General features: G+C 38.8%; 1 protein-coding gene, 1 long non-coding RNA gene and 1 pseudogene across 2 annotated transcripts; 2 read left to right on the top strand and 1 right to left on the bottom strand.

The window, feature by feature from the left end:
* The first annotated feature begins 272 nt into the window (after positions 1–272).
* Positions 273–15,755, top strand: LOC138906372 (uncharacterized). Its single transcript, XR_011413665.1, has 2 exons — positions 273–464; positions 15,194–15,755. It is a non-coding gene; the product is annotated as an uncharacterized lncRNA (long non-coding RNA).
* A 108-nt stretch (positions 15,756–15,863) lies between these two features.
* LOC117274001 (uncharacterized) lies at positions 15,864–18,067 on the top strand (annotated as a pseudogene).
* Positions 18,068–18,953: 886 nt separating this feature from the next.
* On the bottom strand, positions 18,954–24,771 carry LOC104085414 (proteasome subunit alpha type-3). The gene is made up of 9 exons (XM_033653214.2): positions 24,425–24,771; positions 24,243–24,326; positions 23,108–23,181; positions 21,902–21,988; positions 21,723–21,807; positions 21,533–21,579; positions 20,116–20,181; positions 19,514–19,604; positions 18,954–19,222 (listed from the first exon to the last, which is right to left on the bottom strand). The coding sequence occupies exons 1-9, from the start codon at positions 24,566–24,568 to the stop codon at positions 19,151–19,153; spliced, it is 750 nt and encodes a 249-aa protein (XP_033509105.1). The 5' UTR covers positions 24,569–24,771; the 3' UTR covers positions 18,954–19,150.
* Between the last annotated feature and the right edge of the window lie 1,383 nt (positions 24,772–26,154).

The following is a 26,154-nucleotide window of genomic DNA, read 5'->3' as shown; positions in this document are numbered from 1 at the left end:
CACATTAATGGCCGCTTATCAACACATTAGAAAAAACACTCGAAAAAAAGTCATGTTCGAACTGTAATGTAATACTGATTGTATACAATTTATGTATAACGTTTTCCCGCGTTGAATCGTTTTTAGTAGACAAGCATATTTTTGGATCTTTAGATAATGTTGGGGTCATTTTTATACAACTAATAAAATAAAAGGGTAGATTTAAACTTTTTCGAACAATAGAGGGACAAATTTGACTTATTTCTTTTCTTTAAAGAAAAATCTAAAAACAATATGTGGTCATTTTTTTTTTTTCAGAGGGTGGTATAGAAATAGAAACAAAAAATACAGACAACAAAGCACCAATTTTCATCGGACGGAGTGTGTGTGCGCGTGTTTTTGTAGAGAGAGAATTGGAAAATGGAAGAATTGATCTGAAGAAGGGCATTTCACTTCAATTTTCATTCTTTTCTCCATAATGGAAGGTATTAATCTTTTTTCTATGTTTTGTGGACTCTGTGATTTTGGCTTACTTTGACTGAAAGTGGACTTCTTCTGGGGAAGGAGTAAAAGATAATTTCCCGATTTTTTTATTTTTTTATTTTTTGTAATTCTTTTTTTATGGTTAATGGTTGGTGATCTCTTGTATGTTTTAGTGATGTTTTGACTGAATGTAGGATTTTGTGAAAAAGGAATATAAGTTAATCTCTGAATTGAATGGTTGGGAGAATTAAACTAAATAGCCACCCACCCAACCGCTTAAACAAAAAAAATACCCGGATGAAATTTTATAAACGTATAATTCATGTATAATATGTGTATAACCTTGTCTAATAAGTGTGTATAATCTATGTATATTGGCTAGAAAAAGTAAACAATGAATTTGACCGGCTATTTGTGTAAAGATCCCCTTTTTTTATGGTGTATGGTTGGTGAGCTCTTGTAATTTAGTGATATATTGTGAATTTTTTGATTTTAGCTTGGTTTTGCTGAATTACATGGCCTTCTTGCATATATTAGGAAAAAGTTTATCAAATAAAAGCAGAATCCACATGATCGTTGTTTTTGTTAGATTTATAATGTTGGAGGAATTGGAGCAAGTAAATATGGAGATATATAGCTCAGAGTCAAGGAAGGCAGTACATTGTCTGAAAATTGGCCTTCTTTAATTATATTCATCCTTCTTTTTACCCTTCTCGTGTACTCTCAGTAATAACTACTACGCTTTAATTCTGAACTAGTTGGGTTAGTTATATGGATCCTTCATATCCATTGAGCTATGCTTGGACCCATTTCAGTTCAATCGCTCAATGATTTGTTTCTAAGGACAAACTAGCGGTTTTGTATCTCTAGACTCTAGAGGGTCTTCACATTTTTCACTAACGTGCAATTCTCCAAACAAACTCTTGGAAAACACTGGACCTATGTATGTGTACGAACATGACTAAGCTTTATTATTAACAGTCTAAAATTATAATCTTCTGCTAAATTCTTGCTATCATGCTCAAAAGAGCTATAAAAGAATATCATTCCTTGCCGTATAGAAATGGTATGGCTAGAGAAAGCTGAATAAAAATTTAAAGACTGATCAATTAAAAGAATAAAGATTACAAATTTTGGTGGGGCTTGTTTCTTAGTATAGATTCTCTGCTCGAATGCCCCTAAGCTAATTCAAGTGCAATCTGTTGTAATGCTTAGACATACCCAAGAGAAATGTACCATTATGCAACGACAACAATACATAAGACCCTTTAGCTGCCCACTGTAGCACACAAACACCCCATCCCACCCCTTCACCACCACCATGAACCATGAATCCTAGGATTCCACCACCACCATCCGAGAGCCAACCCTGTCGCGACACTACCCCAGAAAGAATCGCCGGGATCTGACACTCCACGCGCTGTCACGCGCGGCAGATCTCCGACCACCTTAGCCCACGCGCCGGCGCGTGACGTCTTTTCAGGTCAGATCCCAACTTTTTTCCTTCGGACAGCCTCTTCGCGAGGCTATTCCGACCTCACCCATCCATCAACATCCAACTTCCGATCACTTTTGCTATTTTCCGGCGACGGAGGTGTCTTTTTCCGGCCAGATTTCACTCCCTCTCACTTTCCCTTCTTCAGTCAGTCTCCTTGCGAGGCTCTTGGTTTAGCTATGACGGACTCTACAGAGAGAAGCTCCTACTTCTCCCTAGAATCTAGAAAATTAGAAAGCATGTCTTTTAGCAAAGCTGCATCTTGGCCAGCCCTCGAACTTGGGGGAAGATGCCAGCGAAAGCTTGACGTAGGGCAGGAGCCACACTTCTCGCTGTCCGAGGAGCACACTCTCAGGCGTAAAGGTTTCTTGGACTCTTGTTTGATTGGGTCTTTCTCCAAATGGGTTGGTTCTCCAGAAGCTGTTAGGAACTGGGCAGCAGAGGCATGGAACGTCAAGGACGGACTGAAAATATCGAAACTGAGTGACACGCAATATCTCTTTCGATTTGTCGACGAGTCTCAAGCTTCAGAAATTCTTGTCAGAGGAAACAAGTGGTTTGATGGGAATTTCTTAAAGTTAGACAGATGGGTGGAGCACGATGGGTGTCTCGACCCTCGTTTCACTGGCAAAACATTGGTGGTCAACATGGTGGGTCTCCCGGTGCATCTCTGGTGTCTTGACCTATTCAAGAAGGTTGGGAAAATCTGTGGGGGTTTCATTGATGTCACTTGCAGCTTGCACGATCTCTCGCGAGTAAGGATTGTGGTGAGGAAAGGGGGCAGAATCCCTGTCTCCACTGTGGTGGAAGATGGCTACTTGAGCTACAGGGTTTGGTTGAGCCCTGAATTTCGCCTTGTCTTTATGCCTGTGATTTTGGCGGAAGAAAAGGAAAGGTCAAATAGAAGGGAGGGAAGGGGAAATCAGTTTCTGAAGGGAGGAAAGGGCTCACCGGATCAGTGGACTAAGCTGGAATCAGACGGTAGATCGAGAAGTGACGGGAGATTTGAACTTGGGAGAAGAAGATAAAATTTTAACAGGAGGAAAAGACGTGAATGGGTTAGTGATGCGGGCTGGAAAGGTAGAATGGGTCGGTCCTTTCTTAACTATCATAGGGTCGGGCAAGATTTCAGCAAGCATAGGTCTGGGCCTCTACACATGGGCCCAGCAACTTTTCCCAATTCTATTATAATCGATCCAAAGGGGCTTAAATTATATCAAGCGGCGTCCGATAAGGCTCCTAAACATATGGGAGCAGTCACTCCTCCTCCTTCTGCCAATGATGCCTCAAACAGTGCTATACCAAACACTAGGGACTTGTGCTCCTCTTCAACCACTGTTCCAGGGGCAGCACCGGCAAAAGCTGGCGGTGTTATTCCACGGCCCCCCGCCTCTGATGGACCCAGCTCCATCGCCCCCTCATCTCCCACTGTGCTTAGATGTGCTGAGGTTACAATACAATCTCCTCCAAGAGAGGCATTAATTCCTGCGGTTGGTGCCTCTCAACGAAACGACGTGATCCACCCGGCACCCAGAGTTCCTACTACTAGCAATGCTATGGTCTTGCATTCATCCGGTAGGGGCAAGGAAAAGGTAATTACAGAAAACGCATGTCTAATTTCGTCACGGATTGGAGAAGTGGACATGTCCTTATGGATGGAGGATAAACTATTAAACTTTGGGAAGTTCTTAGGTGTTTCTTTTGAAGGGAAGGAAGAAAGAGTGCTGGAACTGTTGAGGGAGTTTGAGCAACAACCTTGTTACGAAGGCGCGGGGAGGGAGTTGGGTAAAGGTGTTAATCAAAATAAAATAGGGGATGTAGTGGTGTATCAGAGAAGGGGTCGAGTGTGTGACATGGAAAAAGGGACCTCGTCTGGGGGGGTGGGGAAATGGGAGCTATTGTTGCTTATGGAAGTTAAGATCCTTTCATGGAATGTCAAGGGGATGAATGACCCAAACAAAAGGGTCATCATCAAAGTGGGAGTTAGGAAGTGGGGTGCCAACCTAGTTTGTTTTCAGGAGACCAAAATGGAAGTTTTGTCGGATGCGATCGTGAGAAGTGTCTGGGGAGGTAGTTGGGTGAAATATGACTGGGTCCCTGCAGCGGGAAGTGCCGGGGGCATGCTACTTATGTGGGATGATAGAAGTTTGGAGGTAAAGGAGATTAGGAAGGGAGCTTTCTCTTTGGCAGCTCTCGTCAAAGATAGAGTGAGTGGGGTGGAGTGGGGATTTGGGGGAGTGTATGGGCCGGTAGGGGAAGGGTCCAAAGTGTCTTTTTGGGAGGAACTTGCTAATATTATGGGGGAATGGGACATTCCATGGGTTCTAGGGGGAGACTTTAACACAATTAGATTCCCGGAGGAGAGATTAGGGTGCAATTTGATTTCGAGGGCCATGGAGGAGTTTTCTGACTTCATCAATGATCACTTTCTCATTGATCTTCCTCTGTCAGGGGAAAGGTTTACTTGGGCCAGGCGGAGGATTCAAACTCAAGGTCCAGACTCGATAGATTTCTGATATCGTCCTCTTGGGATGAGCTGGTGCCGAATGTGTTGCAGATCCCTTTACCTAGGCTGACTTCGGATCACTTGCCTATCTTGCTAGATGGATGCAGAGGGAGGGGGGTCCGTGCTCCCTTCCGGTTCGAGAACATGTGGTTGAAAGTGCCAGGATTTTGTGACAAAGTGAAAGAATGGTGGACCAACTACGGGGTATCAGGGTCACCCTCATTCCGTCTGTCGAAGAAACTCAAATTGCTCAAGGGAGATATTACTAGGTGGAACAAGGAGGTCTTCGGGAGGGTGGAGGTCAAAATGAGGGAGCTTATGCATGAATTGGGGGAATTAGAGAGAGGGGAAGGGGCGAGGGAGCTAGATGAATCTGAGAAAGTGAGATTAGGGGAGGTTAAAGAGTGAAATAGTCGAGCTAGCAATAGCTCAGGAGACTAGTTGGCGACAAAAATCAAGGGCGCTCTGGTTAAAGGAGGGGGATTCGAATACTAAGTTTTTCCACAGGGTTGCGATTGCAAATCGAAGGAGAAACTTCATAGAGTCCTTAGTTGTAGATGGGGTGAGGATCGAGGGAGAAGAGGAGGTAAAAGGGGCGATAGTGGAGTTTTATGAGAACTTATACAAAGAGGAAGTTAGCTGGAGGCCTACTTTGGGGGGAATAGAGTTCAACCACATAGGGGAGGGAGACAATGAGTGGCTAGAAAGAGCTTTCGAGGAGTAGGAGGTGCACGATGCTGTGTCGAGCTGTGATGGTGATAAGGCCCCTGGGCCTGATGGTTTCTCCTTGGCCTTCTTCCAGCTCTGTTGGGACACTGTTAAGGGGGAGTTGATGGAAGCCATCGAATACTTCCACGTGAATGGTGCTTTCGAGAGAAGCATCAATGCTTCTTTTATTACCATTGTGCCTAAGAAAGAAGACGCATCTTGTATCAGAGACTATAGGCCTATCAGTCTAGTGGGGAGCATTTACAAGATTATTTCTAAAGTGCTCTCCAACAGACTAAAGAAGGTTCTTGACGTGTCTGTTACGTCCTCCCAGAATGCGTTTGTGGAAGGTAGGCAGATCCTGGATGCTGCTCTAGTGGCAAATGAACTTCTAAACTCCAGAAGAAAAAATAGAGAATCCGGATTACTGTGCAAGTTGGACCTTGAGAAGGCTTTCGATCATGTCAATTGGGAGTTCCTGGACTTCATTATGAAACGGATGGGGTTTGGGGAAAGATGGAGGGGATGGATCAAGTTTTGCATTTTATCAGTCAGATTCTCTGTCCATGTTAATGGTAGCCCGTGTGGTTTCTTTGGCAGCTCCAAGGGGCTCAGGCAAGGTGACCCCCTATCCCCCATGCTATTCATTTTAGTGATGGATGCTCTGAGTAAAATGATGGATCGTGCAGCGAGTGGAGGTTTCTTGAGAGGTTTCTCAGCTCCGATCGGGGTGCTCAGTGCCCGAAGGGTCTCTCATTTGCTTTTTGCGGATGACACCCTAATTTTCTGTGATGCCGATATGGATCAGTTGACCTGCCTGAAGCAGGTACTGCAGTGGTTTCAGATAGTATTAGGACTCAAAATCAACCTCGGCAAGTGTGAGATTTTCCCGGTGGGTGAGGTTACTAACATTGATGCTTTGTCTCATGTTCTCGGATGCAAGATGGGCTCTCTCCCCACTACCTACCTGGGTCTACCATTGAGTGCTTTGCAAAAGGATACTACTGTTTGGAATCCAGTCATTGAAAGGGTTGAAAAATGATTAGCAGGCTGGCAAAAACGGTATTTGTCAAAAAGCGGTAAGGAAGTGCTTATTAAAAGCACTTTGTCAAGTATCCCTACCTATTACTTATCCTGTTGCAAGCACCTGTGAGCATCACAGAAAAACTGGAGCGACTTCAAAGGAATTTTCTCCGGGATGCGGCAGATGGAACTAGAAAATTTCATCTAGTGAATTGGCAGACAGTCACTTCCCCAAAGAAGTGGGGCGGACTTGGAGTAAAAGATCTCAGGGTATTCAACAGAGCTTTGCTGGGGAAGTGGCTGTGGAGATTCGGGGTAGAAGAGCATGCTCTATGGAGGGAGGTCATAGCAGAAAAGTACGATTCCGTGGGAGGGGGTTGGAGGACCAAGGCAATCACAGCACCGTTCGGGTGTGGCATGTGGAGGAACATCATGAAGAACTGGGAAGCTTTCTATGGCAACATCACTTACAAGGTGGGAGATGGAAGGAGATCAGCTTTTGGAATCACAGGTGGTGTGGAGAGGCTACTCTGAGGGTCTCTTTCCCCCACGTCTTCAGAGTTTCAAACCAGAAGGAATTGATGGTCCAACAAATTCGCAAGGAGCATGAAAGGGGATAGTATGAGACCTCTCTTTTAGAAAGAACATGCAAGATTGGGAGATTGCGGAGCTCCAAAATTTGTTGGCACCGCTATACGAGCAAGATATGCCCCATCCATCTTATGATTCTTGGAGATGGGGGTTGCGTGATGATGGCTTGTTCACCGTAAAGTCCTTCTACCAGAGTATGTTGGTGAGACAGGAGGCTACTTTCCCATACTCATCGATCTGGATTCCTAAGGCGTCCACGAAGGTATGTTTCTTTGCATGGCTAGCAGCGAGAGGAGTGATCTTGACATCTGAAAATCTGCGAAAGAGAGGAATTACACATGTTAGTTGGTGCTACATGTGTAAAAGCTCAGGGGAAGAAGTTGATCATCTTATGCTGCATTGCCCTGTGTCCTGGGGTTTATGGAGGGCAATCCTGAATTTTTTTGGTGTTCAATGGGTGATGCCAAACACTGTAAAGGAAATGCTATATAGCTGGGCCGGTTTCCGTAGAAGAAGCAAGCAAAAGGCGTGGAAGTTCGCCCCGTTAGCTCTAATGTGGTTAGTCTGGGGAGAGAGAAATAGGAGAGTTTTTGAGGGGATTGAGTCTCCGTTTTCACATCTTAAGAATAGTCTTTTATCTTTTATCGCTTTTTGGTGCACACATGTAGCACCTACTTGTGTATAAGATTGGGCGTCATTTGTAGAGAATCATGTTCTGATGTAAATTCTCTACTTTTTGTATACTTCTTGTATGTGGGAGCTTTTTTTCTCCCTTTTGATTAATACAATTTACCTTATCAAAAAAAATGAAACCTCACTGATCACGTTTCACCAGTTGGGTCAGTTATATGAAACCTCACTGATCATGTTTCATCATTACATATGGTTTTGAAAGAAAAAAATAAATATGGCAGAAAAGATTGAACTTTTGCCATTTGAATACTAGACTCCTCTCTATTACTCTTTTTTTTTGGGGTGTTTGTGATAACTAAGATTTTCGGGCCAGCTTGCATGCCCTTTGACTATTGCATCGGCTACCTGCTACCTACTATTAGCAAAGGTACCGAGTAATTATGTCTATCAAAAGTTTGGACAAATGAAAAGAAATCACCTGGCTTTTTCTGTTTTTATTGGGATTCGAGCTTTGGTTTCCCATGACTCCTCCTTATTACTCTTCATTGTGGCCATCTTCTTATCGAATTTGTAATGCCTCTCCTTCTACTAATTCTAATGCGTTGCAGATTTTGATTTACCCTCTCCCCTGCATACATGATACACCATATGTTCTTCTTCTTGTAGTATACAAATCCTCTTATTCTAATTTTGAGCTCTCTTTTGCTCCTCTTTCTACTCTCTTAGTACAGTTTCTACAGCAATTTAACATGCAATTGAATGCAACAAATTATATTTGTTGCTGATTGACTGAAAATTAAAATCAATATTATGATTGAAGTTATCTTTGCGTGGTCATGTTGAAATTACTTTCTAATGATATTTAATATGAGTTGTTTGATGTATATTATCGATATTATATACTTGATGCTGGAATTAATAATTTTAGTTGCTATTTGATGTAATTGAAATCATTGACCCTCTTGTCATTTTGCACTTTTCACTTTTAATAGCATCGCTCATAAAGTCATTGTAGCCCAAATATCCTCTTCCTATGCTGTTGTTCTGCTTTTGACTTATTCTTTGATGAATGAATAATTGATAGCAGTTCATGTTTTCTCTTTGTGCAATAACATCTCTTGCACTCATAACCACCAGACCTTCTTTCCGTCTTATTGAAAGTTGAGCCAGTCAATGTCTTGAAATAGGTAAGGAGTGTGTACAGTATAAATTATGAAAGCATGCATTTAGAGCACTAGGTCCATTGTTGTCAATCAATGATGCATAGGGTTATATTAGTTAAAGAGATGATCCTCTTGAATTATTTTTTCAGATGTTGAAAATATTATTTGGGCCTCTCATAAATCTAAAAGTGAGAGGCTGCAAAACTATTATCGTTCTTTTAAACATGTGTCTTTCTGCTTGATTTTAAGGATAAATAAGATAGAAAAAGTTTGATACCCACCAAAATGTTTTTCTTAACTTATTATCTCATGTTTAATGTAGTTGCATTTGACGTGGACATGGATACTGATATTTTAGAACTGTCGTTGTTTCTGTAGAAAATACGAGCTGCTATTATGCTTAGTACTTCATTTTGTTTTGCTACTAGTTTGCTCACAGTGATTAAGTGAAACCAGTTTGAATGTGATAATTATACTTGAGTTTGTGAGAGAGTAAGATAATGTGAAAAGGAGTATAAAGATGTCACACACTCCAAATTCGAAATAAAATAAAATAGTAATAGTATTTGTTAGTTTGACTTTTTGAGGATGTTAAATTTGTCATTTTAGGGAAGTGGCTATTCATTTAATACCCTCGAAAATAAGATGTAGGTCAAACAAAATGCAATGGCTGTATTCTCAAAGAGAAAATAGTGTTAAACTGGTTATTAGAATTGTTGGGTCATATAATTGCCCTCATTGTGTGTAAGGGGTCCTAAAGGATTTTATAAATATTGTAAAGCAGAAGCTTCTAAAGGAGTTTATAAACGTGTTAGATCTAGTAGTCAAATAGCAAAAGGCCATATTATTTTCCTCTTTTCTTTTCCATCTTGGGAAGTTAGATTCCAAAAATCCTTCACTTCTCGCTCGCTCCTTATTGTCTGACATTTGTGCTTGTTTGAAGTGCATCTCTTCCCCCACTAGGCGATAACCCTCCGTGTTGCATAGCTCAGTTGCTTGAAGCGACAAAATGATGACTTCTAATAACACCATTGATCCCTTCGTGTGGGACTGTGTTTTGCAGACTTTGTGAACTTATATGTTGTGTCTGCAATGTTTTCTTTTTAAGTATTGTAGAAAGATTATTATCAGTAAAATCCTAGAGACACACCTAACAATCAGCTTCTAATTATCTGTACTAAAATTGACAACTCGATCTCCAGATCGAGAATCTGTCGAATCTAGGACAAAGAAGTCCAGTATATCTTCAGGTGGCGGGGTCCAAGAACGTGAAGAATTTCTCCTTAGGTTTGTAGAAAGCGAAAGCTTGATTGAGAACCTTAAGAGGAACCTCCTTTTGAATTAGTAGATCTTCAAAAGTTTGATTATGCTTTGGAAGGAGTTCCATTTCAGCAGCTGATTCGAATCCCTAGTGCAATCTGTGACTCGGCTTCTGGCGTTGTGGAAGCAACTGCTTATCTTGCCCTTGAAGATTTTCTTCATGCAAGTGTGAAGGGTTTGATAGGAACAAACCCTATTTCCTCTAAAAGAAAGAAAAAAAGAAGACAAAAAGAAGTAGAAGAAGACAGAGAAAAAGCAAGAATGAAAAGAAAGAAAACGAGAGAAGAAAGGAAAAGTCAAAGTTGGTGGGCTGCAAATGTGAAAGAAAGAATTCGGCATAGTTTGCGGTGCCATCCTGCCGCGTATTCACATTCGCTGAAAACATTTTTTCTAAGCAGACGCTCTGCCTATAAATAGGCATTCTCTTCTTCAGTTGTAGATCATCACACACATTCTTCTTTCTCTCTCAATATCAATAAAGCTATTCTCTGTGTGATCGTGGAGTAGGCAAAAATTGTCGAACCACGTAAATCTTGTCTTGTCTTGTGCAATTTATTGCGTTTCTCTTTAAATATATGTATTTTTTCTATTAGCCCGACACGCTCCCAACAACTGGTATCAGAGCACAGTCAATGTAATTCTGGTAAAGAAGTACGGTATTGGTGCAGGTACGATTCACAATAATAGTGCGATACTATTGATCATCAATACTAACACTATTCACAATAGTGATAGTATTGTTCACCAATAGTGAGTGTTGTCTACCTTATACGGTTGAGATATTTTTCCTACACAGAGTACTATTCGCGATTACTATTCACAAGCACTATTCACATAAAAAAATATTTTTTTGTGAAGAAATGACCTCGGAAGAAGGGAAGGTTAAGATTGACAAGTTTAATGGTAAAAATTTTGGATTCTGGAAAATGCTAATAGAGTATTATTTGTACCAGAAAAATTACACTTACCTCTGACCGGGGTAAAACCAGAAAATATGGCCAATGCGGTTTGGGATCTATTAGATCGCTAAGCTCTTGGTGTGATTCATTTGACGCTGACACGAAATGTAGCGTTCAACATCATTAACGAGAAGACCACTGCAGGCCTGATGAAGGCGTTATCGAATATGTACGAGAAGCCATCTGCTTCAACTAAAGTTTATTTGATGCGTCGATTGTTCAACCTAAAGATGACAGAAGGTGGATTTGTTACGGAATATATCAATGAGTTTAATGTAATATTAACTCAATTGAGTTCTGTTAATATAACATTTGATGACGAAGTCAGGGCGTTGCTTCTACTATCATATCTACCGGAGAGTTGGTCTGCAACAGCAACTGCAGTTAGCAGTCCATCGGGAATTACCAAACTCGAATTGGATGATATCAGAGACTTGGTTCTAAGCGAAGATATTCACCGGAGAGAATCAAGTGATTCCCAGGATCTGCTTTTAATACCGAAAGCAGAGGAGAAACAACCAAAGAGGACAAAGTTGGTCGTCGCAGATCAAAGTCAACGAGGAGGCCAATCCAAAAATCGCAAAGACATTACTTGTTGGAATTGCGATAAAAAGGGTCACTACAGTAGTCAGTGTAGAGAACCAAAGAAGAAGAACGATGAAAAATTACCAAACCTCAAGCATGTTGAATTAGGTTTATGCGAAGATTGCATTTAAGGGAAACAAAAGAGAGTTAGTTTCTCAAAGGCGGGAAGGACGCCAAAGAAAGAGAAGCTGGAACTAGTGCATACAGATGTGTGGGGACCAGCTCCTGTAACTTCTGTGGGAGGCTCACGCTATTATGTCACCTTCATTGATAATTCCACGAGAAAGGTATGAGTTTACTTTTAAAAAAATAAATCTGATGTGTTTGTTACCTTTAAAAGATGGAAAGCTGAAGTTGAAAATCACACAAACCTAAAGTTAAAATGTCTGAAGTATGACAATGGAGTACAGTATGATAGTCATGAGTTCAAAGCATTCTGCTATGAGAATGGGTTTAGAATGATCAAGACAGTTCCTGGAACACCAGAACAAAATGGTGTTGCTGAGAGGATAAACAAAACCCTGAATGAACGAGCCAGAAGTATGAGAATACGTTCTGGTTGCCGAAGTATTTTTGGGCCGAGGCTGTTCACACGGCAGCTTACCTCATAAACAGGGGACCCTTTGTACCACAAAAATTTGAAATTCCTGAGAAGGTATGGACAGGAAAGGAGGTAATTCTCTCATATCTGAAAAACTTTGGTTGTGTTGCTTATGTGCATGTAAACTCTAATGATAGAGATAAGCTTGATTTTAAAGCCAAGAAATGTTTCTTTATTGGCTATGGAGATGATGATTTCGGTTATCGATTTTGAGATGATCAGAATAGAAAGATCTTAAGACACAGGAATGTCATATTCAATGAAAATGTGATGTACAAGGACAAGCTTGGAGTATAACCAACCAGCACCAGCAGACAGACATCTGAAACAATTGAGTTAGAAGAAATCTCAGAAAATGAAGTGGCTAGAAGGATTACAACCGATTCTGAAATTGAAGATGAAGAACGAGAAGCCGAATCTCGATCAGAATCAGAACCAGAGATAGAATCAGATGCAAAATCAAATCTGGAGTCAAATCTGGACTTGAATCAAATTCGGGATCAATTACTCCTGAACCTATATTAAGGAGATCTAAACGAGTCACGAATGCTCCACATAGGTTAACTCTCTCTCTCTCTCTCCACTTTCTACTTCTGACTGATGTTGGAGAACCAAAGCATTTTGTTGAAGCAGTGCAGGTGATGAACTCTAATAAGCGGAAGCTAGCCATGAAAGAAGAGATGAATTCTCTTCGAAAGAATAAAATATGGATACTTACCGAGTTACCAAAAGGAAAGAAGGCATTGCAGAACAAGTAGGTGTACAGGGTCACGGAAGAGCATGACGGTAAGAAGAGATACAAAGTACGATTAATAGTAAAAGGCTTTCAGCAGAAGGAAGGAATTGACTACACCGAGATCTTCTCCCTTGTAGTCAAATTAACTATTGGTGCTAAGTATCATAGCTGCAGGAAATTTGCATTTGGAGCAGCTAGATGTTAAAATTGCTTTCTTGCATGGTGACCTTGAAGAAGACATCTAGATGAAGTAACCTGAAGGTTTAAGTTTCTGGTAAAGAAAACTTTGTGTGTAAGTTGAAGAAGAGTTTGTATGGTTTGAAGCAAGCTCCCGACAATGGCACAAGAAATTTGATGGGTTCACGCATAATAATTGTTTCACACGATGTGAGATGGACCATTGCTGTTATATCAAAAATCCCATATCATTTACTGTTGTACTTTGATGATATGCTAATTGCAGGATCTAGCATAAATGAGATCAACATGGTTAAGCATTTACTGGCAGAGGAGTCAAAATAAAAGACTTAGGACCAGCTAAGCAAATGCTTGAGATGAGGATTAGCAGAAACATGTCTGAAGGAACCTTAAAGTTGTCTCAAGAAAAGTACATACAAAAGGTACTAAGCAGGTTCAGTCTTCATGATGCAAAGACCAGAAACACTCCACTCAGAAGCCATCTTAATCTGTCAAAGGACCAATCACCTAAGACATTTGAAGAAAGGAAGTACATGTCTAAAGTTTCATATACTTCAACAGTAGGAAGTTTGATGTATTCTATGGTTTGCATTACATAGCCCGTGCAGTTGGAGTTGTCAGGTCCAAGAAAGGAGCATTGGGAAGGTGTAAAATGGATAGTGCGATATCTCAAAGGCACCTCAGGTATGACACTTTGTTTTAAAAGAAGCAATATTATCTTACAAGGTTTTGCTTATGCAAATTTAGGCGGCGATCTGGATAGTCGAAAAAGTACCATAGGCTACGTGTTCACCTTGGGTGGTACTGCTGTTAGCTGGATGTCCAGACTTCAGAAAAGTGTTGCTCTATCTACCACTGAAGCATAGTACATGGCAATATCAGAAGCTGAAAAAGAAATAATTTGGCTCAAGAATTTTCTTAAAGAGCTAGGTAAAGAGCAGGACAATGGTGAGCTTTTCGGGCTTAGACAGAGTGCAATTCATCTTGCCAAGAATCCAGTGTTTCATGCAAGATCGAAGCATATCCAGCTGAGGTATCATCATATCCGAGAGTTGATAAGTGAAGGAACTATTTCCCTACGGAAGATACTAGTATTGAAGAATCTGTCACATATGTTAACCAAAGTTGTCGGTGTTGACAAACTGAGGTTGTGCACTGCCTCAGTTGGCCTTCAAAACTAATAATGTGGAGGCGTCACATTAGAGAATAGTTTTTTTTTTTATTGATGTAATATAGGTTTGAAGGGGAGATTGTCTTTGCGATTCTTGGATTGTCCTCTTCTCCTTTGCCATTGAACTTGTCAATCTTAACCTTCCCATCTTCCGACGTTATTTCTTCACAATTTTGTTTTTTAATCGCGAATAGTACTCTGTGTAGCAAAAATGTCTCAACCGTATAAGGTAGGCAACACTCACTATTGGTGAACAGTACTATTACTATTAATTAATAATACTTCACTATTATAAATAGTGTTAGTATTGATGATCAATAGTGTTTCACTATTATTGTGAATAGTATCTGCACCAATACCGTACTTTTCTACCAGAATTATACTGTATGTGCTCTGATACCAGTTGTTGGGAAGCGTGTCAGGTTAATAGAAACAACAACAACAACCCAGTATAATCTCACTAGTGGGGTCTGGGGAGGGTAGTGTGTACGCAGACCTTACCCCTACCCTGGGGTAGAGAGGTTGCTTCCGATAGACTCTCGGCTCCCTCCCTCCAAGAACTCTCCACCTTGTTCTTGGGGTGATTCGAACTCACAACCTCTTGGTTGGAAGTGGAGGGTGCTTACCACTAGAGCAACCCACTTTTGTCAGATTAATAGAAAGGAAAAATATATTTATAGAGAAAAGTAATAAATTGCACAAGACAAGATTTACGTGGTTCGGTAATTTTTGCCTACTCCATGGTCACACAGAGAATAGCTTTATTGATATTGAAAGAGAAAGAAGAATTTGTGTGATGATCTACAATTGAAGAAGAGAATGCCTATTTATAGGCAGGGCGTGTGCTGGGAAAAAAAGTTTTAAGCGAATGTGAATACGCAAATGGCACTGCAAACTACGAGCCGAATTCTTTCTTTCATATTTGCAGCCCACCAACTTTGACTTTTCCTTCTCTCGTTTTCTTTCTTTTCATTCTTGTTTTTTCGCTTTGACTTGTTTTTGTCTTCTTTCTTTTACGGTAAATAGGGTTTGTTCCTATCAGGGTTTATGGGAAGCATTTTGGGATTAGGACGAACCTATGCCTTTCTATGTTTCTAGTATCTACAATTCAAGCTTGAGATTCTACCAAGCGGAGACTTGAAGGTCTTTGTGCTACAACTGCAATGCTAAAGAACCTAAAGCATCCACAAGGGAAGTGGGATGATATTCTGGAACTTGCTATTCTAAGGCCTGATATTGGAACCCGTGCTACAATAGAGAATGATAGTAAGCCTTCTCTCTCAGTTTTAGGTGAACCTTTATTCTTTACTCTACGTGTATTGTTTGCGAGAAGCCTCAGCAAATACAATATTCCTCTCAGTTCGAATTCTGTTTTTGTTCTTTTAGTTGACTATCAATACGGTAGTACAACAACAACAACAACATACCCAGTATTATCCCACACTGTGGGGAGACTCTCAATACGGTGGGGTCATGAAAGTTGAAGGAGATATAACCAAGTTGGAAATGGATGTGTTAGATACTACCAAGTTGCAACGCACTATAACTACAATTAATTTTTTTAATACTATCTATCTTTCTAATTACCAGGTCACTAAATAGAATCTAAGTTTTTGTTGAAATCATTAGATCTAACATTTAATTTATAAGTTTTATTTGATGACTGAAACAAATTTTATTATATAAGTGTGTGTCTGCGTGTGTGTATGTGCATGCGGTTAAATTCTTTCTGTTAGATATATGTGCGACTCACTATAACTACAATTAATTCAACTTTAAGGACTTTAAGACTTAACTGAACAAAGTTAAATAAACCTAAACCACAAAACAAGAACTTTTAAAAACTTTAAGATAGAACTTTGACATTGATAGATAGAAGCAGCATAACGGAATAAGAACATACCCTAAACTCCAAAGACAAGTAACACTCACAGTACAACAACATTCACTAGGATTACAAACACCCAGACACCAAAAAACAAGAAACTAGTAGAACAACAATGTGAACGTAGATAGGGCCTACACAACAATCACCAAAGCCCTAAAACCACCACAACCTCTAGTTGTTGTTCACGCTAGCATCTGCGTAGTGTGAACTTTCAAAAATAATTTTTTAACACAACTTCAAAAACTCTTTTTCAAGTTTCAACCAAATCTATATCCAAACGCTAGCTTATTTTCCTTTCTTCCTCATCACGAGCCATTCCCTTTTAATCCAAACCAATAAATAGCAAATATACAAAATCGACAACTTCACTTCACAGTTGGTTTTGACGATTTATCCAACACCCTCTTATCCCAAAGTTGGAGTAATCTCTTTAGGAGAAGGGACAAATTTGTTCATATATTATTCAAAATTGTTCAGTTTTTTGCTTTTCTTTCAAATTTTTGGTCTAATTTTACTGTGTTGTTAGGAAACAGTATTATGTTTGCCTTTGACCCCAAATGAAACTCCAACTTGAGGGTAATACTATAATCAAAAGTTGAGTAGTAAATTTGAATTTGGATACAGAGTTCATTTTGTTTATGCTGGAGCGGTGTTAATAACAATAGCAATTGAAAAGCAATTGGGTGATAGCAGGTCGAATGGAAATGGTTTATTTCGCTTTGAGCAACATAGTGCTTCACCTGAAATTGTAGAAGTGCGCGAAGAATCCGTCACGTTGGTATCTGAAAAGTCCATAAACTGGAAGAAGGCTTTGTTTCTGTATGTAGGTTCGCATCCTTCTCAGCTGGAACCAGCATGGGTAGATATGAAGCTATGGTATCAAGTTCAGAGGCAAACTAAGATATTAAGTTTTATGAAACAAATGGGGTTATCTAGCAAATATCTGCCTCATTTGAGTGCATCCCCTGGCCAGTGCAAGAGACTCATATCCTAGTGACTAGTTCAGTGGGCAGAACAGTTGCCGAAATGGTGAGAGTTGGCCAATTTGGTAAAGATGAGGCTGTTAGGTATTGTCCTTGTTATTTTATTTTACAAGAGAGGGATCATCCTGCAATGAATCTCCATTTATCCTCTATGTATGCCCTTCAACAAGGGAAATTGTGTTCGGCTTCTGATGCTGAGAGTCTGGTTTACATGCTTTACTTTTCGTCTGGCGCCGATATTTCTTGAATTAAGTTGAAGGGGCATTGCAATGGAGGGAAACTTCTTGGTCAAGAAGGCTACTCCACCAGAAGCTTGGAGATATTTCTGCAGTATTGAAAGCATTTGCAGCAGATTACGTTGACAGCCTTTGTGGAACGCCCTATCCTGTGGACTATGATATCTGGCTTAGAAGGTTAGAGAGACATATTCGTGAAGAAGATATTGATACATCAAGTTAGAATTTTTTTTCTTCAGCGCTGAGCCTCCCTGAATTTCGGTAACCATTATTTTGTGGCTGTGGGTCAGCCTTTCAGGAGGTTTCTTCTATGAATTACTTTGGGTCCTCAACGGTGGAGCTAGAAACTTTGTATTGCCAGTTTCCAACTTGAGGAGTAAATCAACCTACATCTTGCTGATTATATTTTCTGTTTAATTATTAAGCTGATCCTAGTTTCATTTTTTCACGGGCTCCGAAATGCTCAAAAGAATTCTTGGATGAAAGAGTACCATATTAGATGCCTGGAGCCTCTATTGCTTGTTCAGTTGTTTGTGCAGTTCGTTGGAACGAAGACCGTTGGAGTTATCAGCATTGAGTTGTTACATACATGTATTTTGTTTTTACAAATGTGATTATTGTAAGGATAGGAATTAGTGAGATTGCACTCAACTGTGTGATTGTTTGTTTGCTTACGGATATGGCCTTGTAGTTGTAGGACACTGCTCAAGAAACCATTCTATATCTGTAAATGGAATATATCTTTCTATCACTTTATGAAACTCCGTGGTTTAGTTGAAATAGCCAATGAATCATTATTCTTTTGTTCACTGGCATTACTATTTCTTGCTTATAATAAAACTCTTCGTAAAATATTTTAGCTGAAAAGCAACGGATGCATTGTTGCCCAGGTTGTCAAATTTATGCTGGCAAATCTGGATTTGTTTATTTTTTGCTTTGTTTTGTAGAATTTAGTTTAGGAGACAAGTAAAATCTTTTCATTTCATGATTCGATGAATAAAGTGACTACAACAGCTAGAAGCTTACCATACAGTCAACTTAGATGTAAATTATAATGCACTACTTTAAAGTAGTTTTACTGTTTGGTTTTTAGATGATTGGAATGTTCATGTGGTGCAGGGCTGATCAAGGTGATATATACAATTTCATCTTTATTTTTTATATTCCATATAAATAGAACCAACTTAATTTTAGTTTAAATTGTTAGGAAAATGCCATGTTCTCTCTTCTATCAATGGTTAATTCCCATGTTATATCATTATGTCCAACCATGACAAAACAACTCCATTAATTATTTTCTTCTGACCAATCAAACTCGAAAGACCCATATCAATAACAGTGAAAATAAGCAACGACAACACTTAATAGGTTGGTGATCAAGAAAAACCAAAAAAACAAATACAATCGAAAATCTAATCAAGCTGAAAGTATATATTGACATGTATTTTGGCTTGATTTGTACGAGCATGAAAAACATGTATTGCTGCATATATAATCTATATCTATATATTTATATATAGTCATTCTCCGTTATTATTTAGAAACCACTTTACAAAGATGGATGCTAACCACCGGAGAATGAAAGAAATTGCAATTCAACTTGAGAAGACAAAAAAATTAGAAGTTGCAAATGTGGGACAACAAAGAAACCTATTACTATAAGTTAAAAACTGCTAAAAACGAGAATTCCCAATATGAGAATGCAACCTATCCTCTTGATCTTAGAAAATTATGTGTAACGATTACAGTTCAAGGGAATAACAATCACTTTCATCACTAAAAGTAATCATCATACAGGTGCCAAATTTCAAACATGGCAGAGCAAGACTATTTGACTCAGCTGATAAAAGATAGGTGCATGAATAAACAAGGAACAAAGTGTCTTTGTGCCACTAATCTGCATCCATCTCTTCAAGTGCAGCTTTAGCCGCAGCCTTGGCTTCCTCTAACAAATCGGCAGGAACCTATGGCAACATCAAATAGCAGCACGAGTTACTAACCAGATTTTTATTTCAGTTAACATCAATAACATTCATTCACCACTATGAAATACATTGAGCACAGACGAAATAAAAGTACAACCGAAAATTACAAAAGTAATAACTAAGCTAAAAAAAAGTCATTTGCTTTGATATCTCGTTTTTGCTTCTGTGACAGGTTCAGGCAAAAACAATGAAAATGTCGAGTCGATACTAGCATTTAACACAAAGATACCAGTTCCTACTAAAGTGTACTCGAGAAGGATTGTGAATCACCTTCTGATGCTGTCGATTAGACTCATCACACACCCAACTCATTTCCAGTTCAAACGCCTTGTCCTTTGCCTCATCATGTACTCCGTATATTCTGGTTCCAGATAGAACATATTGTCAGAAAGCTGAACAATAAAAGCATGTCGCACCAACTAAATGAATTTGAAACCCTTAAATTTCTGGATAAAACTATAAACCGATGCCTTCATTCTTGCAACCAATAGATAAAAGCATAGACTTACCACTTCATAAAGAGCTAAACTTGGTGTTTCCAAATGCAAGCGATGATACTAACATCCCTTTACGCATAGTTAAAACCAGTTTCACATATTGACTTTTCACTTACAACTAAACAATATCATTGTAAAGCTATAAGAATCTGATTGGCTGCCAGAAAAATATTGAACTAACCAAAGGTTGAGAGAACTGGAACATGTTATACAAATTGATTTGCAGGCAGTTCTCAATGTCAACACAGAACATCTACAAACTACACACAGAACATCTATTGACTACACAAAAATAGATCTTGCATTTGCATCAGGTCAGATATCAACAAAAATTTCAGCAATAAAATATTAGCATGAATCAAATTAGTTACTTACATTTTGGCTACCTCAATTACCCCTTGCCGACACGTCATTTCAGAGAGCTTCAACTTTTCAATTTCTCTGCCAAGATTTTATTTCAAAGTCACATTAGTGTGCATAAAAGAAAATTTGGTGCCAGATATAACAAAAAAATCCAAAACAAGGCAAAGCTTGATTGAATAAAACCCAACTTGATCACTGTCTTTTTTTAATCTCATATTCATAAAATAGCTTAGTCTCCGTCAAGTATACTAACTAAACCAGTAAACTCTTTAGCTGGTTTACTTCTAACATCACCAAGCTGTTATCAGACCTTCATAAAACCTAAATAAACAGTAAGAAAAATAGTTCAATAGAGAAACATAAATAAATTTTAACTTGAATTTCAGAAAGTTCAAAGTTAAATAGAATATTATTTTAATAGAAACATTTCTGAAACACCAAAATAAAGCATTTCTGAAACACCAAAATAAAGTGTCACACAAATGGGGTTATAGATCTCTCTCCCCTGGGCGGATAGGCAAATAAACCTGTCTTTCGTAATAAGACTGAAATAGAAAATAGATGAAAGAAATCGAAGATATTACGTGGTCATTCAGTAACATACCGGACCAGTTTAATGATTAAAAGATTTTGGCTAAGGGTGTTTAAGTGACTTGCTAAGATAAGCAAGTTAATCTCATTGATAATGGGTGTTTCTATGATGGTAGAAACTCTAGAGGTCATTCCCATTGTTGCCAAAACCTCATGGAGTCCAAATAAGATATCCCCATTTTCAATTACAACACCTCTGGCAAACTATGGTCTATGGCAAGAAAAGATCTGAACCTTTTAAGCATTGCTTTTAGACAAGAGAAAGGGTTTATAACCATAAAATTCTGGGTAAACAGCACCACGTGAACATCGAAAGCACAATTAATGTATCAGGAAATTGACTTTGATATTTGATACTGTATCATAGTGAAGTCAAAGAAAAACTTCTTTGACAACAGCTTTTTAGTTGTGATTTTAGCCCAATCATTACTGTTAGTAGTAACTTTCCATGCAGTTTCTGGATCTGCAAGTTTTATTTCTAAAAATTAATAAATGTCAAAAACTAAGGCAGATATTAATCAGTTTAACCTTTTCTTAAAGATAATTTTGTCATTCCCTAAGGGAAGAGGGAGCATATAATAATGAACTTTGTCATTTTCTTGTGGATGATAATGGACAGAGCTTAAAATCTAGAAAGACTAACTGCACAACCCCAAAGATGACATCCATGGCACTTTTAAAAAAGGCTAAACGAAATTTCAACTCGGAACATTTCTTGCAATCTTTTTTTGATAGTTGAAACTAAATGCATATTCAAATATCCACCACCATCAGAAAGCCATGCCTGATTGTTTCAAATCTGAAATTTAGGTTGTACAGAAGAGATCTATATACTTACGTCTTAGCAGCTTGTCTGCCCTTCCCAATAGCAGCACCAAAGTACCTCTACAACAAACAACACAAGACATCAACATCTTAAATAAACTCAGTCGATAAGGGTCGATCCAAGGCAAGGAAGCTATTCAAGAAAATATAATAGCACGCCATGTGGCGCAAACATATAGTAGTTAAACAATGATTTAACTCACATAGGAGACACCAGACGGCTCAACCATGTATAGTTGAGGTCCATCTCTATCATAGCCTCCAAGGATCACCCCACATCCGAAAGGCCTAAAACAAGTAGTACTCCAAACTTTCAGGTACAGAAAGCAAATAAAAGGAAGAAGTTGGGAGTATCAAAATGGCAACATATATTCCAACATACCTGAGCCACCAATAAAGTGTGCATAAATGAACATAACTAGCAACACGTTCTGCAAGCTCTTTCACCGAAATTGGTTCACCATATGTACTACAAATTACAAACCCAGTCAATAGAAGAGTCAAAAATTAGGGTGGTGATATATGATGACAGCGAAACACCAATTTTCATAATTTCGAGTCAGGGAAAAAAAACTTTCATCACCATCTAGAACTCTAAGATGAGGCTCTAAAATCTTTTTGATTTTCCATCTACTAATGTAGGAAACATACAAACTACATTTGGTAATAATAATCAAAGAAACAAATGCAAAAGCCCCCTGTCGAATCAAAAGCTATGATTATAAATATCCCACATGACAACATTGGCATCTCTCTAGAAAGGATAATATTAGCAATAGGATCCGAGAAAGTGAATATAAACCCTTGCTGGAAATATCAACAGAAGCAGAGAGGTATCCGGCAATGCCTCTTTGACGCAATCGTGGCAGCAGAAGAGCCAGAAAAATGACTTAAATACCACTGTATCTCACTTTGTTATTAAGAAGGTGCTTCTGAAGAAACGCAAACCAATTAATATTTCTTTAGTCTTGAGTAGCTTCATAGTGGGATTGTAGATCTGCAATATTTTCCATTGATCTGATATCTAGGTTGACTATAGATACTAGATAGCTATGCATAAGGGCCAGATCGTCCATTTATGTTATTACAACCATGAAAAAATAAATTAGCACCTGCATAAAGCTCACTCAAGAAGTGAACTTTGCACTTCAAAGCCGTGGCAATATGCATAGATACATCATTAAGTTTTTCGTCCATATGTCACACTCATGGAGTATCACACTTTACCTAACACTAGTCACCATACAATTTAAATTATTCCATGCATCTCTACCATAACAAATATACCCCGTAATAGAGCGAGTTAATTCTTCTGGCCGCAAGTGATTCCATAAACGATAGGTCCTAATCAATTTACATTTTCAAAACATTAGTAGAAAACTACAAAGGGTAAAACAAAACTTAAAGCCACTGGGAAACCACAAATTGGTTTGCAGTTTTCATAGATCTATGAAATGCCAAATGTGAACCCCCACGAATGCTAAACTACAGGAGAAACAGATGTAGAAACAGAACTCACACATCAAGATGTAAGTACACACACACACTGACACACATATGTTTTCAGATAAGGTGGCAAGAAGCAAACCTTTCATAGTTGGTTGCTTCAGACTTCGCACGGGCAACAATTTGCCTCCCATCTGCAGCCAGTCCTGCAACAGCCTATACATAAAGAAAAATAGGCAAAATAGAATAAATCATCACCCAAGAATCATCCAACAGAGCATTGGTTCAAAACTTTAACAGTGACATAGGTCCTTTTCAGCTTTAATGGGGCATTTGATGATGCTTCTGTAAATTTGTACCTCTAACAAATTAATAACTGCAGCAGAACTCCATTGTCATCACTGGAAACCATCTTAATTAATTTTTCACGAACAAACACCAGAAAAGAAAGATAACAAAGCCTAAACTTTTTCTCAATATTAGTTCGACTCTAAAGAACATAGACAAAGAAAGCTTTCATCTTCTCAGCCAAGTATTTGACAAAATTAAATCAGCACCATCATCAAACAAAAATAAGTAGGAGAACTAGAGAATATCTAGCTTTAGCTAGCCCCAAAGACAAATTATAAGGTATTGGAATGACAGGACCCAAATTAGAGCAGAATGGATGTAGAAAATTCATACAGCCGACCTAGTTCAACTTAGTTAGGAATGAGGAGTAATAGTTTAATTCTTTCAAATTAAGGTGGTGTCCAATTCAGCCTACTCACACCTCGGTTAATCCGCCAGTAATTATTATCTACAAGCAATAGTGGAGCCAGGAATCTATACAAGGGGATTCAAAAATGTTATGCCTGGGATTTGAACCTATAACCTAAGCATTTTTTAACCCCCTTTGCCACTATACTAGAAATTTTTCATATGCCACGGTAACTCAACAGCTATTATATACAACCTAAAAAACTAGTTTTTGCCCTATTTAGATTCAATGAAGGGGGTTCAATTTAGCTCCGCTTCTTTCAAGTTAGCTCCACCCCTGTCTACCTGGTAACTCTATCCACCAATGCTTAGACGATGGGAAGAATTCACCTACTGTCACCTTTGCTGATTCCAATTATTAGCACTCCAGGTCTTCGACCCGCTAGGGACAAAGGGATAGTAGTATTTATTGTACTATTAGTTGTATTGTCATATAATATCCTTGGGAGGATCAAATAACAAATCAATGCAAGAAAAATCAGTAACAATACATCAGTAGTATGAGCATAAACGATTACCATGCCAGAATGGCGATGAACGGAGTGAATCCGACGATTAGATCCCGGCAACATCATTTTAGACGCAATCAGCTTCTCAACTCCCTACAATTTCAAAATTCCCCAATATATCAATCAATCAATAAAAACACTAAAACACAAAACCCTAAAACCCCTAAAATCAACCAAATAAAACAAAATACCAAAACGATTCCGTCCTTGCATTTGATTCCGACAACAGTACCACTGTTATCGACGGCTTTGCCGGCGTATTCGATCTGAAATACTCTGCCGTCCGGGGAGAATGTCGTCACCGATAAGTCATATCCTGTTCCTATGCTGCTCATTTTTCAAGTTCCGGTTCCTTTGTTGTGAAATGCTACAAATTTTACTGATTCAGTTTTGAGTTCGAAGATTTTTTGCTTTGGCACTATGAACGACGGAACATACAGAGGAAAAGGAGTTTTCTTTTGTGTCAAGACAGAAGAAGAGTTGGGAAGGTAAGGGGAAGTTGTTTTGTTAAAATTCTTAATTGGGGAATAGAGTTCACATATTTTAACCTATACAACTGGGAAAATAAACTTTCTCTGGTCATTTTATTTGTCACTTTAAACCAAAAAACTTAGTCTAAAATATTTGTAGCTTAGAAAATTAATATTTGTAAGTGATTTTAAGGATACGTGGATTAACTTGATACAAAATGATAAATTAGATTGCAATTGAAATAAATAGTGATAAAGTAAATGCAAACCACACGAATTGAATAATTTCAGCCTTGGAAGGTTAGTCACCCTCGAGTATCAAGACACATAAGAATAAGAGTTTAAAGAGAATAATAATGTATTGCTTTGGAATGTGTGTGTTACCATCTGTTAAATGAATTATCAGACCCTCTTTATATAATAGAGGAGTCTTACCTTAGGTATAATTCTATAAAAGGTAAAAAATCTCTTGATTTGCTGACTGTCGGTTCCTTATCGATACGTGCCGAGATTTTCGCCATAATATCCGACCGGTCACAGATATTTCGGTCTTCTGTAGGTCATGCTAACAATGTTTCTTCGAGCTCGTTCGGGTTTATGGTCGACTCCGAGATCACGGACCCAATATTCTCGAAGGTAGGTGTTCTGACCCCGGGTTCTAGCCCGGTGGGACTTGGAGTCGATCTTCAGCCCTTTATTGCCAAGTTTCGAGCCTGACCCGCCATGTCGTAGGCGAGCTCGATTTCGACCGTATACACGAAAAACTTTTAATTTGGCATTTGAAGTATCCAAAATATTTTCTAAATTAAGAATATGGTTTATTTTTTCAAAGTGTGATTCGTGAGCCAATGAGCATCAAGACATATTGTGAATGCTCGGTAACATGGTTTGTGGAGTTTTAGCCAAACATTGTGACCTCGTTCGGGGTTATGGTCGACTCTGGGATCACGGACCCAATGTTCTCGAAGGTAGGCGTTCTGATCCCGAGTTCTAGCCCGGTAGAACTTGGAGTCGATCTTCGGCCCTTTATTGCCAAGTTTTGAGCCTGACCCGCCATGTCGCATGCGAGTTCGATTTCGACCGTATACGGTAAAATCTTTTAATTTGGCATTTGAAGCATCCAAAATATTTTCTAAATTAAGAATATGGTTTATTTTTTCTAAGTGTGATTCGTGAGCCAATGAGCATCAAGAAATATTGTGAATGCTCGGTAACATGGTTTGTGGAGTTTTAGCCAAACAGGACAGAATTTAAATTATTTCTCTCATTTCTTTTTCTGATCTTTATTTTTCGCTTTGACATAGTCATTTTCTTTGTATTTCCTGTTCGTTAGACAATGAAAATTGACTTCTAATTTTAATCTTTAACCAAAACTAATAATTGACATTAAGTGAAGCAATCATATTTTAAACGGGACTTAGGGATGTTTAACAGATCTTCTCTGGGTAAAC

This window comes from Nicotiana tomentosiformis, chromosome 2, assembly GCF_000390325.3.
Source record: "Nicotiana tomentosiformis chromosome 2, ASM39032v3, whole genome shotgun sequence".
NCBI classification, from domain to species: domain Eukaryota; kingdom Viridiplantae; phylum Streptophyta; class Magnoliopsida; order Solanales; family Solanaceae; genus Nicotiana; species Nicotiana tomentosiformis.
Note: the sequence above shows the minus strand (reverse complement) of the source record. Positions and strands in the feature narration are given on the sequence as shown.